General features: G+C 38.8%; 1 protein-coding gene and 1 non-coding gene across 2 annotated transcripts; one reads left to right on the top strand and one right to left on the bottom strand.

Annotated features, from left to right (window-relative positions):
* Window positions 1–1,720: 1,720 nt before the first annotated feature.
* On the bottom strand, window positions 1,721–1,827 carry LOC148565095 (small nucleolar RNA R71). The gene has a single exon (XR_015885146.1). It is a non-coding gene; the product is annotated as a small nucleolar RNA R71 (small nucleolar RNA).
* A 10,466-nt stretch (window positions 1,828–12,293) lies between these two features.
* LOC107640765 (uncharacterized) lies at window positions 12,294–12,668 on the top strand. The gene has a single exon (XM_016344264.1). The coding sequence runs from the start codon at window positions 12,294–12,296 to the stop codon at window positions 12,666–12,668; it is 375 nt and encodes a 124-aa protein (XP_016199750.1).
* Window positions 12,669–13,408: the final 740 nt, after the last annotated feature.

Genomic DNA, 13,408 nt, shown 5'->3' on the forward strand with positions numbered 1-13,408 from the left:
TCTAAGCCATGAGTAGCTAAATTCTCTCTCATTGAGAGAGGGAGCTCTGTTGTACTTGATGGATTAATGATAGTGAATTTCTTCTTATCTTCATCTTCTCTTTGATTTACTAGAAGGAATTTCGTTTTAATGCTAGTATTCAATCACCTTGGAAAAAGGGTTGAATGTAAAATGGGTTTCATGGGAACCTTGGAAAAAGAAACATGAAACCATGCTAGAAATCCCTTCTCACACTTGAGTAGGATCTGGGTTTTGGTGTTTGGGTATGGTGACATATAATCCTCCCTCTACTTGGACCTATGATGATGTGTGGTATAATCAGGGACCAAGCATATCTCTCTTCATGAGCAATTAGACCAAGGAATTGGCTATTGATCAAGATCTGAGAGATTTAGTCACCAAGGGACTGTGGCTCAATCAATCATGATTGCCAAGAGGTCAATGAGTTGCATGATTGAAGAGGATATGAACTGGATTTAATCCAAAGAGACAACATCTCCTGATCTCAATGAATTCCCCTATTCTTATCTTCCACTTTCTTTATAGCTTTCTTTACATTTTGCAAATCCCCATTCCCATTTACATTTGAGTCATTTACATTTCTACACTTTACATTATTGCCATTTTCTTCTCTGCACTTTTCTGTTTACATTTACTTTTAAGTCATTTATGTTTCTGCCTATTTACAATTCTGTAATCACCATTTATTCTGCTTGGCTTGACTAATTCACCAATTAATTAAAGTTGCTTAAATCTACCAATCTTTGTGGATACGATCCCACTCCACTTTGGGTTATTACTTGACGATAATTTTTGGTGCGCTTGCCAAAAGAATGGATTCATCATTTTTATATGGGGTGTAAATTCCGGTCATCAAGTTTTATGGCGCCGTTGTCGGGAATTGTTTTCAATTTTATAATGATTAAATTGATTGGAGAGCTAGATTAAGCATTTTAATTACATTGTTATATATATTTTTTAGTTCTTTAATTCTCTTTATGTTCTGTTTTATTTTGGTTTTACTTTGGATTTCAGTTATTCATTGCTCATATTTCCATTCTTCTAACTGTTTGATTAATTGCATCAACCAAGCTAACCATTAATCTTAACAAGAGTGATTCCTTCACTTGCCCTATACTTGCTGTTTGTTGAATGTATGTCAGGTAGAAGGGGAGAAACTTCATCCTCCTTCGATAGTGAAGCTGAGAGGACCCTCCTCTGATTAAGGAGGGAAGCAAGAGGCAAAAGCATAGTTAGAGAGGAAGTAGTAGAGGAAGATCTAGGAGCTACTATGGAAGGAGAAGTACAAGACCATGTTAGAGTGGATGTTGGCAATCATATTGGGCAAGAGAGGACAGTCTTAGGCTCCTACATCAACCCAAATCCAGGAAACTGCAGCAGCAGCATTCTCAAGCTAACAATCCATGCCAACAACTTTGAGTTGAAACCTCAACTCATCACACTTGTCTAGAATAATTGCTCATATAGAGGGGGAGCCCAGGATGACCCAAACCAACATCTCTCTACGTTCTTGAGGATTTATGACACTGTAAAGTCCAATGGTGTACACCCTGACACCTACAAGCTGCTTTTGTTCGCTTTCTCACTCAGAGATAAGGCAGAAAAGTGGTTGAAAGCATTTCCCAAGGAGAGCCTAACAACTTGGGATAAAGTTGTAAACAAATTTCTAGCAAGATTCTACCCTCCACAGAGAGTCAATAGACTGAGAGCTGAGGTGCAGACTTTCAGACAGCAAGATGGTGAAACACTTTATGAGGCCTGGGAGAGGTTCAAAGACTTGACAAGGAAGTGCCCTCCAGATATGTTCAACGAATGGGTTTAACTTCACATTTTCTATGAAGGGCTATTATATGAAGCAGGGGGTTGATTCAACAAGAAGAAAATCATTGAAGAAGTCATAGATGTCATAGAAACTGTAGCTGAAAATGAATATTTCTATGCTTCAGAAAGATCTCAAAAGAAAGGAGTGTTGGAGCTAAATCCCATGGATGCCTTGTTAGCACAAAACACGATGATTGCAGCACAACTAGCAGCCGTAACAAAGAGGATGGAGACTGGTCAATTTTTAACTGTCCAAACTCAAGCACCATCACAGGAAGAAGATACCCCAGAAGTTGAAACTGAATGGGAGTAGGCAAATTACTTGAACAACTATTTTAGACCACCATATGACCCAAACTCCAAGACATATAACCGAGGTTGGAAGAACCATCCAAACTTTGGGTGGGGAAACCAACAAGGCCACAACCAAGAGCATAACAAACCATACCAATCCAACCAATACAACAACTATAACTCCAACCATCAAGCAAGCAACAACAGACCCTACCACAATGCACAAAATATATCATGCCACTCCACCCAACAACCACCACCAGGAAATGTCACCCTTGACCATGCAGCCATGTGAGATCAAAAGCAATTTTAAAAGAATAGAGGCTACAATAGCATAGATGTCATCACAGCTGACAGGGGCTATTTCCAATGTTTTAGATAGAGAAATACAGGCTAAAAGAAAGATGGATGCCAACCAAGAAGAGTGCAGATCAAACATTAAGAATCAAGGCGCTGTAATTTCAAAATTGGAAGCACAACTAGCAAGCTTATCTAAGCAAATTCCAATGCCCACACATACATTTCCTAGTGATACCATGGTCAACCCAAGAGGGAAATGCAAGGCAATCACACTTAGAAGTAGAAAAGTTGTAGAGGAGGCAATCCCAAATTGGGGAGAGAAAGAAACCATAGTGCTAACTGAGGAATGTAGTGCTCTCATACAAAAGAAGCTCCCCCAGAAAATGAAAGACACTGGGAGTTTCCAAATTCCATGCATCATGGTGATATCACTATTAAAAAAGCATTGTGTGACCTGGGAGCTAGTATCAATCTCATGTCCCTAGCCATGATGAGGAGGATGAAGATTGAGAAAGCCAAAACAACAAGGATGGCACTCCAAATGGCTGACAGAACATTCAAGTTTCCTCATGGGATAGTGGAAGATTTGTTGGTGAAAGTGGGAGAGTTTATTTTCCCAGCTGACTTTATTGTGCTGGATATGGAAGAGGAATCTAACACATCTATCATCCTAGGAAGGCCATTCCTAGCTACTACTGGAGCCATTATTGATGTTCAAAAAGGGGAGCTAGTTTTGAGGTTACATGAAGAGAAGATGGTCTTCAATGTCTTCAAGGCGATGAGTTACCCAAAGAATCCATAGGAGAATGCATGATGGTAGATACTATAGAGAAGCTAGTTCAAGGAGTGTTGGAGGAAGAATAACGTGAAGGGATTACGGAGCTGGAACAACAACCATTAGGTGGTGAGTTACCACAAGAGATCATGGAGAATTCAATCATGTTGAACTACAAGGATAACAAGGAAGTAGATGCACCAAAACTAGAGCTGAAGACCCTGCCTCCAAGCTTGAAGTATGCATACTTGGGTGACAACAACACTTACCCAGTGATCATTAATTCAAGCTTGAGTGAAGAGCAAGAAGAGGAGCTTCTCCAAGTGCTGAGACAACATAAAGATGCTATAGAATGGACACTCACAGACTTGAAGGGAATTAGTCCTTCAATGTGCATGCACAAAATCCTACCTGAAGAAGGAGCCAAGCCCTCAAGACAGAAACAAAAAAGGCTGAACCCAACCATGAATGAAGTGGTTCAAAAATAGGTGTTGAAACTGTGGCAAGCTGGGGTGATTTACCCTATCTCAGACAGCCCTTGAGTAAGCCCAGTGCAAGTAGTCCCAAAGAAAAGAGGGATCACTGTTGTACCAAATGAGAAAAATGAGCTGATACCTACAAGAACAGTGACAGGTTGGGGCATGTGCATCAATTATAGGTAGCTTAATGAGGCCACCTGAAAGGATCACTTCCCCCTACCTTTCATGGATCAGATGCTTGAAAGATTGGCAGGACATGAGTATTATTGCTTCCTGGACAGTTATTCTGGCTACAAACAAATTGTTGTAGACCCCAAGGACCAAGAAAAAACCTCATTTACTTGTCTATATGGTGTTTTTGCTTATAGGAGAATGCCCTTTGGATTGTGCAATGCACCTGCAACATTCCAAAGGTGCATGCTCTCCATATTTTCAGACATGATTGAAAGATTCATTGAAGTGTTTATGGATGACTTTTCTATTTTTGGTGATTCATATTCTAATTACTTTTCTATAGGAGGTTTATTAGAGACTTCTCCAAGGTTGCCAAATCATTGAGCAACATGCTTGTCTCTAATGTACCTTTTGTGTTAGATAAAGAATGCATTCTAGCCTTTGAAGAGCTTAAGAACAAGCTCTCCTCTGCACCTATCATAGCACCACCCAGCTGGGATCTACCCTTTGAGTTGATGTGTGATGCATCCGATTTTGCTGTTGGTGCTGCTTTAGGACAGAGGAGGGACAAATTGGTGCATGTTATTTACTATGATGGCAAAGTCCTCAATGAGAATCAAAGAAACTATACCACTACAGAAAAGGAATTACTTGTCATTGTCTTTGCTTTTGATAAATTTAGATCATATCTTATTGGCTCCAAAGTAATTGTATTCACTGATCATGCAGCACTTAAATACTTGCTTACCAAACAAGAGTCCAAGCCCAGACTAATAAGGTGGATCCTATTTCTCCAAGAGTTTGACATTGAAATAAAAGATAGGAGTGGAGCAGAGAATGAAGTGGCTGACCACCTCTCAAGGATCCCACAGAAACAAGATGATGCGCCCCAACTTGCAGTGAATGAGAGTTTCCCTGATGAGCAGTTGATGATGATCCAAGAAGCTCGTTGGTTTGCGGACATAGCAAATTTCAAGGCTATTGGAGAACTACCAACCAACATCAACAAACACATGAAGAGGAAGCTAATCAAAGATGCTAAACACTACATTTGGGACGAGCCCTTTTTATTTAAAAAGTGTGCTGATGGGATCTTGAGATGGTGTATCTCCCATGAAGAAGGGCAGGAAGTACTTTGGCAATGTCATGGCTCAGCATATGGAGGCCATTTCAGTGGTGAAAGAACTGCAGCCAAGGTGCTACATTGTGGATTCTATTGGCCAACCATGTTTAAGGATGTAAAGGAAATAGTATCAAGGTGTGATGAATGCCAAAGGACTGGCAATCTACCCAAGAAAAATGAGATGCCACAGAGGTTTATAATGGAGTTAGAATTGTTTGATGTATGGAGAATTGATTTTATGGGACCTTTTTCTTCCTCCTACTCAAACAATTATATATTGGTGGTGATGACAAGTCATCTTAGCCTAGTTTCACTAGCCTTTTTCTTTTGTTTTCAATTGAATTATGCACTTTCTTAAGCCATAAGCAAGCCAATTGGGTAGATTTCCATGTTTCCTTTGATTCAATCAACCATGTATGAATTCATGCACTTTCATGAGATTTTATGCTATAATTGTCATATATTATGAAAGAAACACAATCTCATGATTTGGGGCATAGCTTTGATTATTTTGATTGATTGATGATAGGTGGAAAGAGATTTGAAGAAGGTTGAAGGAAGAAGGAATGGCTAGGAGCAAGAGAGAACAAAAAGTTTGAGCCAAAGTTTGCCTCAAACTTTAGCTCAAACTTTTAGAAGAGTTGAAAACATACCAGAAAAAAAAAGCTTGAGCCAAAGTTTGCCTCAAACTTTAGCTCAAACTTTTGGGAGAAAAGCTTGAGCCAACGTTTGCCTCAAACTTTTTGGCAAACGTTGGCATCACAAAACCAACACCCTGGAGGAGAAAAGCTTGCGCCAACGTTTGCCTCAAACTTTTTGGCAAACGTTGGCGCCACACTTGCACACCCTGGAGGAGAAAAGTTTGTGCCAACGTTTGCCTCAACATTTGAGCAAAAGTTTGACCTCAAACTTTGGCTCAAACGTTGGTAGCAGCAAGCTTAAGCCATCTGGTATGGAAAGTTTGAGTAAAAGTTTGCCTCAAACTTTTACTCAAACTTTTATGATTTCAACCCGGTTCACAATGGATCTTTCTCCAACTCCAAGAGCAATCAACCAAGGCCTTTATCAACCCAATTCCATCAAGAACAAAGGCCCAATTCAAGGCTTGAAGACCATTTGAAGAAAGTGTATAAATAGCTTAGGATTTAAGTTTTCAGCGGGAGTTTTTTTTCCTTGGAGAGCTTTCCGTTTTAGTTTTGCTGAATAGTTTTTTTTGACAGCTTTTGGTTTTGAATTGTTTTGAGTTTTCTGAGCTTCAGAGTAGGAGAATTGAATTTCCTTCCTCTTAGTTTTCTTGTTTTCAATTTCAATTACATTTGTCTTGGATCTTGGGTTGAAGAATTGAGGAAATTATGTCTCAATCTCACCTTGAGATCTCTCTGTCTCACTTTACTGCAACTTTTGGAGAATTGAGATTTACATTCAAGTTTTCTTCTGTTTTGATCTTCTGTTTCTTGCAATTGAATTCTACATTTGGATCTAGGAAGGCATTGAGATCTAGACTTGGTTATCTAGTCTCTTGGGTCCTGAGATCTGGAGTTTGCATTTTAAATTCTCTGTTTAAAGCTTTTCAAGTTCATTTACATTTTCGCTCTAGATCTGTTTCAATTCAAGTCACGCTCTACTTGTCTGATTAATGCAATTTGCTTTTCTTTGTTTAAATTCTGCAAATCCACTTCCCAATTCCCTTCACAATTCAAGCCATTTACATTTCTTGCACTTTAAGATTCTGCAATTTACATTTCTTGCGTTCTAAGTTTCTGCCATTTAATTTCTTGTTCTTTAAGATTCAGCACATTTACCTTCTCTGCTCTTTAATTTACTGCAATTGTCCCTCTCCCTTTTAAATTTCATGTAATTTAGCTTCTTTCGAATACAAACCACTCAAATCAACTTTTGATTCGCTTGACTAAATCAACTACTAAACTAAAATTGCTCACTCCTTCAATCCCTGTGAGATCGACCTCACTCCCGTGAGTTTTTATTACTTGATGCGACCCGGTGCACTTGCCGGTTAGATTTGTGTGTTTGGAATTCATTTTCCGAAAATACACATCAAGTTTTTGGCGCCGTTGCCGGGGATTGAAATAGATTGACAATGATTACGTGAAGTGGAGATCTAGGTCAAGCACTTTTTCTTTTCTGTTTCTCTAATTTTTGACTGACACACTAACTGTTTGAATTTTTGCCTGAGCTAATTGAAACCTCACTTTATCAATAGAGTGAAGTTCTCTTGGTTTAACTTGCTGAATATGATTCTCATAGCTTGATAAATCAACGAGAGAAGTGATTTTCGATCATTAATCTCTCAAGTTTACCAACTGTTTGACACATTGCGTTAACTAACCCTTTAATCATATCCTGGCATAAATATACTCTATCTTCATTTGAACTGTATGTGATTGTGCAGACCATGGAAGGGAACTCAATGAATGCCAGTAATCATGGGAGTAATATCCCCACCTTAGATGACAAGCAACCACTCATCACCATGAACGACATTGCTCAGTGGTTTGAAGCTTTCCCACAAGGAAACATCATCGGATGGGAAGAACTAATGAGTGAACTCCTAGTGAAGCAGAAGCCACCTCAAAGAACTGTTAAACCAGAGGCAGGAGTGCAACCATTCACACAAGAGAAGGAAATTGAAGGTATTCATGCAATCATGGCCCAAAGCGAGCAGATACATCAACAACTTAAGCAACAATTGGAGCTGATTAACAGAAAGGTAGATGAACTGCAACATGCTGTGGCAAATGCACAGAACTCACTCAAAATCCCCATTGTTGGAATCAACCTAAAAACGGTTCTAGAGTAATTAACTATGAGCAACAAAGTCATGAGCGATCACACTCTCCAAACAGCTCCTCAAGCATGTTCCAACGTAGGACTCAGAATGATGTGTACAACCCACCCTGGAGAACTCAATCCAACTGGAGGGGGTTGAAAACCAAAATCAAAGACCAAGGGATTTCAACTGCAACAACCCCAATTTCAAAAACCAGCATAAAAACCACCCCCACAACAACAACCATCACGCACCACCCCAATGCACACACTTCCAACCCCATCCTACCTCACAACTCGCCCAAAATGACTTTCATCAACCATCACAGTTGACACAACCACAACCAATTCCAAACTCTCAAGGACTCTATGTTCTAGAAATGATGATGGAAAGATTCGTGAAAGTTCAAGAAATGATAACAATAGAGCAGGAAGAAATAAGGAAAACTCAAGAGATGATAAGCAGGAACCAAGAGGCCTCACTCAGAAGAGTTGAAAGGCAAATGGAACAACTGGTTCAAAACCTTGCTGAATTGGGCGAGAGAGAGGCAAATATATCCCTAAGGGCCACTAAAGATGACCCAAAGAACAGTGAAAAAGCTGTTGGGTTGAAAGGGAAAGCAGTTATGGAAAAAAGTGAAAAGGCTACGGGAAAAAAAACAATCATCAAGGAAAAGCCCACGGTGAGAGGGAGAAACCAAAGGCAACAGAAGCCTCAACTGCCATGATCAGAGGATGAAGGATGTCAAGCTAATGACAATAAAAGAGCGCTTGTTGGGAGGCAACCCAACCTGAGGTAGTTTTCTTTCCATAGTTATTTTAATAAAAAGGTTAATTAACTTCATCTATATTGCAAGAAGCTAAGTTTGGTGTTACACACCAAAACAATATAAAGGAGAATGAAGGATTCTAAGTTTGGTGTTCCACCAAAATCCCATCATAAAACACATTCTCACTTTCTGCATAATGCTAGCTTCAAGCACTTAGATAAACTAGTTATCTATTTTTGCTGTTTCCTAGTTTTCAGTTTTACTACTTTTAGCAAAGAAAAAGAGTTTCACATCTGGTTAGTTTGATGAACAATAACCATTGCCAAGGTACTAAGTTTGGTGTTCCCACACCAAAGTAAGTACAAAGGCCCACAAATAAATCATGCATGCTAACCATTGTTTCTAAGTGCTTGGGGAACAAGCAACTTTCAATATCACTGCAGAGCACCATACAAACTTTTGGAAGACTTAGCATCATCAATCAAAGAGGTGAAAGAGGAATGTGAAGACCAGCAATGATGATGAGAAAGAGGACAGCAAGTAAACTCCAAATGGTTGTATTGTTCATTAGCAGATATTGCTGTGATTGAAAGTGATAATATACCCCTATCTGTCCTTCTGTCTAGTATAGTTTTTCTGCAATTCAATAAGCAAGATTGCTTGATCATTAAAAACACTATACTCCCCAAAACTTGTTTGCACTCAATTTTTCAAAAATGCATCACATGAAAGTTCTTTGGAAAGAAGGATTGAGGAATTAAACAATTTTGAGGCAAGCAAAAGATTAGGAGAAGTGGTGGTTCTAGTTGTATGATTATGTATTGAGGTTGCATGCTTATGAAAACTTGCATGGGAGCTCATAGGCAGGACATGAAGTTCAAAGAAGTATTGTGGAGATTCTCAAAAATTTATTGATCCGAGAAGCAGCAAACAAAACAAAAGAAAATAAAGAAAATACAAAAACAAAAAGAACATGGCCCAAGGCTCTGAGCATCAATTACTAGGCAGAAAAGAAGAAAGAAACAAGAACTCAAAGAGTTATTATCCTAGTAAATGCTTGTGGTCGAAGTGTGTCAAAGAGAAAGGCTTGAGCAAGTAAATCCTAAGGGGTGCTTTAACACCTAATACCTTAAAACCAACTGGTTTAGGAGTATTGATTGAAAGCTTATCTAAAGAGCCGCTTTGAGACATGACACTTAGAGTCAAGGCCAAAGCACAGAAACTATAAGCTGCTTCAAGGTGATTACCTATAGAGAGATCTCTATGATATCATTTGGATGAAAGTCCTAGGACCTAAGACTCCCAAGATGTAGGGACTAGTAAGCACTGAAGCCCTTGCATGAGCATATAATTTAGAGTTCACCCCACTGTCACTTGATCACTTCACTCACAGGATAGTACATGTAATTTTTCAAATCCATTCTGATTGAAAGAACCTTTGAGCATAATTCCTTTCTTGCTTGGGGACAAGCAAGCTTTAAGTTTGGTGTTGTGATGACAAGTCATCTTAGCCTAGTTTCACTAGCCTTTTTCTTTTGTTTTCAATTGAATTATGCACTTTCTTAAGCCATAAGCAAGCCAATTGGGTAGATTTCCATGTTTCCTTTGATTCAATCAACCATGTATGAATTCATGCACTTTCATGAGATTTTATGCTATAATTGTCATATATTTTGAAAGAAACACAATCTCATGATTTGGGGCATAGCTTTGATTGTTTTGATTGATTGATGATAGGTGGAAAGAGTTTTGAAGAAGGTTGAAGGAAGAAGGAATGGCTAGGAGCAAGAGAGAACAAAAAGTTTAAGCCAAAGTTTGCCTCAAACTTTAGCTCAAACTTTTAGAAGAGTTGAAAACATACCAGAAAAAAAAAGCTTGAGCCAAAGTTTGCCTCAAACTTTAGCTCAAACTTTTGGAAGAATTGAAAACACTCCAGAGGAAAAAAAGCTTGAGCAAAAGTTTGCCTCAAACTTTAGCTCAAACTTTTGGGAGAAAAGCTTGAGCCAACGTTTGCCTCAAACTTTTTGGCAAACGTTGGCATCACAAAACCAACACCCTGGAGGAGAAAAGCTTGCGCCAACGTTTGCCTCAAACTTTTTGGAAAACGTTGGCGCCACACTTGCACACCCTGGAGGAGAAAAGTTTGCGCCAACCTTTGCCTCAAGCTTTTTGGCAAACGTTGGCGCCACACACATTTACAAGGGGGCCAACGTTTGAGCAAAAGTTTGACCTCAAACTTTGGCTCAAACGTTGGTAGTAGCAAGCTTAAGCCATCTGGTATAGAAAGTTTGAGTAAAAGTTTGCCTCAAACTTTTACTCAAACTTTTATGATTTCAACCCGGTTCACAACGGATCTTTCTCCAACTCCAAGAGCAATCAACCAAGGCCTTTATCAACCCAATTCCATCAAGAACAAAGGCCCAATTCAAGGCTTGAAGACCATTTGAAGAAAGTGTATAAATAGCTTAGGATTTAAGTTTTCAGCGGGAGTTTTTTTTCCTTGGAGAGCTTTCCGTTTTAGTTTTGCTGAATAGTTTTTTTTTAGAGCTTTTGGTTTTGAATTATTTTGAGTTTTCTGAGCTTCGGAGTAGGAGAATTGAATTCTCTTCCTCTTAGTTTTCTTGTTTTCAATTTCAATTACATTTGTCTTGGATCTTGGGTTGAAGAATTGAGGAAATTCTGTCTCAATCTCACCTTGAGATCTCTCTGTCTCACTTTACTGCAACTTTTGGAGAATTGAGATTTACATTCAAGTTTTCTTCTGTTTTGATCTTCTGTTTCTTGCAATTGAATTCTACATTTGGATCTAGGAAGGAATTGAGATCTAGACTTGGTTATCTAGTCTCTTGGGTCCTGAGATCTGGAGTTTGCATTTTAAATTCTCTGTTTAATGCTTTTCAAGTTCATTTACATTTTCGCTCTAGATCTGTTTCAATTCAAGTCACCCTCTACTTGTCTGATTAATGCAATTTGCTTTTCTTTGTTTAAATTCTGCAAATCCACTTCCCAATTCCCTTCACAATTCAAGCCATTTACATTTCTTGCACTTTAAGATTCTGCAATTTACATTTCTTGCGTTCTAAGTTTCTGCCATTTAATTTCTTGTTCTTTAAGATTCAGCACATTTACCTTCTCTGCTCTTTAATTTACTGCAATTGTCCCTCTCTCTTTTAAGTTTCATGCAATTTAGCTTCTGTCGAATACAAACCACTCAAATCAGCTTTTGATTCACTTGACTAAATCAACCACTAAACTAAAATTGCTCAATCCTTCAATCCCTGTGGGATCGACCTCACTCCCGTGAGTTTTTATTACTTGATGCGACCCGGTGCACTTGCCGGTTAGATTTGTGTGTTTGGAATTCATTTTCCGAAAATACACATTAGGTGGCTGTAGATTATGATTCAAAATGGGTAGAAGCCATAGCCACAGCAGCAAATGACAACAAGGTTGTGATGAACTTCTTAAGAGGGAATATCTTCAGTAGGTTTGGAGTGCGTAGAGCTCTTATCAGTGATGGAGGAACACACTTCTGTAACAGGCAACTTGAAGCACTCTTCTCTAAATATGGAGTAAAACACAAAGTGGCAACTCTATATCATCCACAGACCAACGGGCAAGCTGAAATTTCAAACAGGGAACTCAAAAGAATTCTTGAAAAAACTATTGGAGGCTCAAGAAAGGATTGGTCTAAAAAGCTGGATGATGCTTTATGGGCCTACAGAACAGCCTTCAAATCACCTATCGGGATGTCTCCATATCAATTGGTGTTTGGCAAGGCTTGTCACTTACCAGTTGAGCATGAACATAGAGCGTTCTGGGCTCTAAAGATGCTAAATTTTGATGACCAAGCTGTTGGAGAAAGGAGGCTAATACAACTTAATGAGCTGGAGGAGTTCAGAAATCAAGCATACGAGAATGCAGAGATCTACAAGGAAAATACAAAGAGGTGGCATGATCAAAAGATAACAAGGAGAGAGTTCACAGAGGGACAAAGAATGTTGCTGTACAATTCAAGACTTAAGTTCTTCCCAGGGAAGCTCAAGTCTCGATGGTCTGGACCCTTCACCATTCTCAAAGTGTCACCTTATGGTCATGTAGAGCTCATGGAAGATAAAACATAAAGAACTTTCACTATGAATGGCCATAGACTCAAGCAATACTTGGGAGACTCACTGGATAAAAAGAGAGTGAGCTACCATCTTAGCTAAAAAAGGAAGAACATCAAGCTAGTGACACTAAAGAAACACTGGTTGGGAGGCACCCCAACACCCTATATCCTTTTGATTTACTACTTTCTTAGAAGTAGCTTAAAACTTGTTAGTTTAGGTAGCTTAAGTCTCAGTTTAATGTTCTATTTCATTGCCTTATAAAAGTAGATTGAAGGTGGTAGATTAAGAAGTTTAGATTTCAGTTTTTAATAGTTAGTAGTTTACATTCTGTTTCTTCTCTTTCTGAAATTGCAACTTGATGCACATATTTTCTGATGATGAGTAATGATGTGTGGAAAATGATCCAACACGAAACTAACCGGCAAGTGCACCGGGTCGCATCAAGTAATAAAACTCACGGGAGTGAGGTCGATCCCACAGGGATTGAAGGATTGAGCAATTTTAGTTTAGTGGATGACTTAGTCTAGCGAATCAAGAGTTGATTTGAGTGGTTTGTATTCGACAGAAGCTAAATTGCATGAAATTAAAAGGGAGAGGGACAATTGGCAAGAATTTAAAGTGCAGAGAAATTAAAGAGGCTGAATCTTAAAGTGCAAGTAATATAAATTGCAGAAATTTAGATTGCAAGAAATATAAATTGCAGAATCTTAAAGTGCAAGAAATGTAAATGGCTTGAATTGTAAAGGGAATTG

The sequence above is a fragment of the Arachis ipaensis genome, chromosome B5, assembly GCF_059453495.1.
Source record: "Arachis ipaensis isolate K30076 ecotype BB chromosome B5, ASM5945349v1, whole genome shotgun sequence".
NCBI classification, from domain to species: domain Eukaryota; kingdom Viridiplantae; phylum Streptophyta; class Magnoliopsida; order Fabales; family Fabaceae; genus Arachis; species Arachis ipaensis.

Bases quoted from the DNA above. Each gene is read 5' to 3' on its own strand.
- LOC107640765 (XM_016344264.1), top strand. From the start codon at position 12,294: ATGTCTCCATATCAATTGGTGTTTGGCAAGGCTTGTCACTTACCAGTT.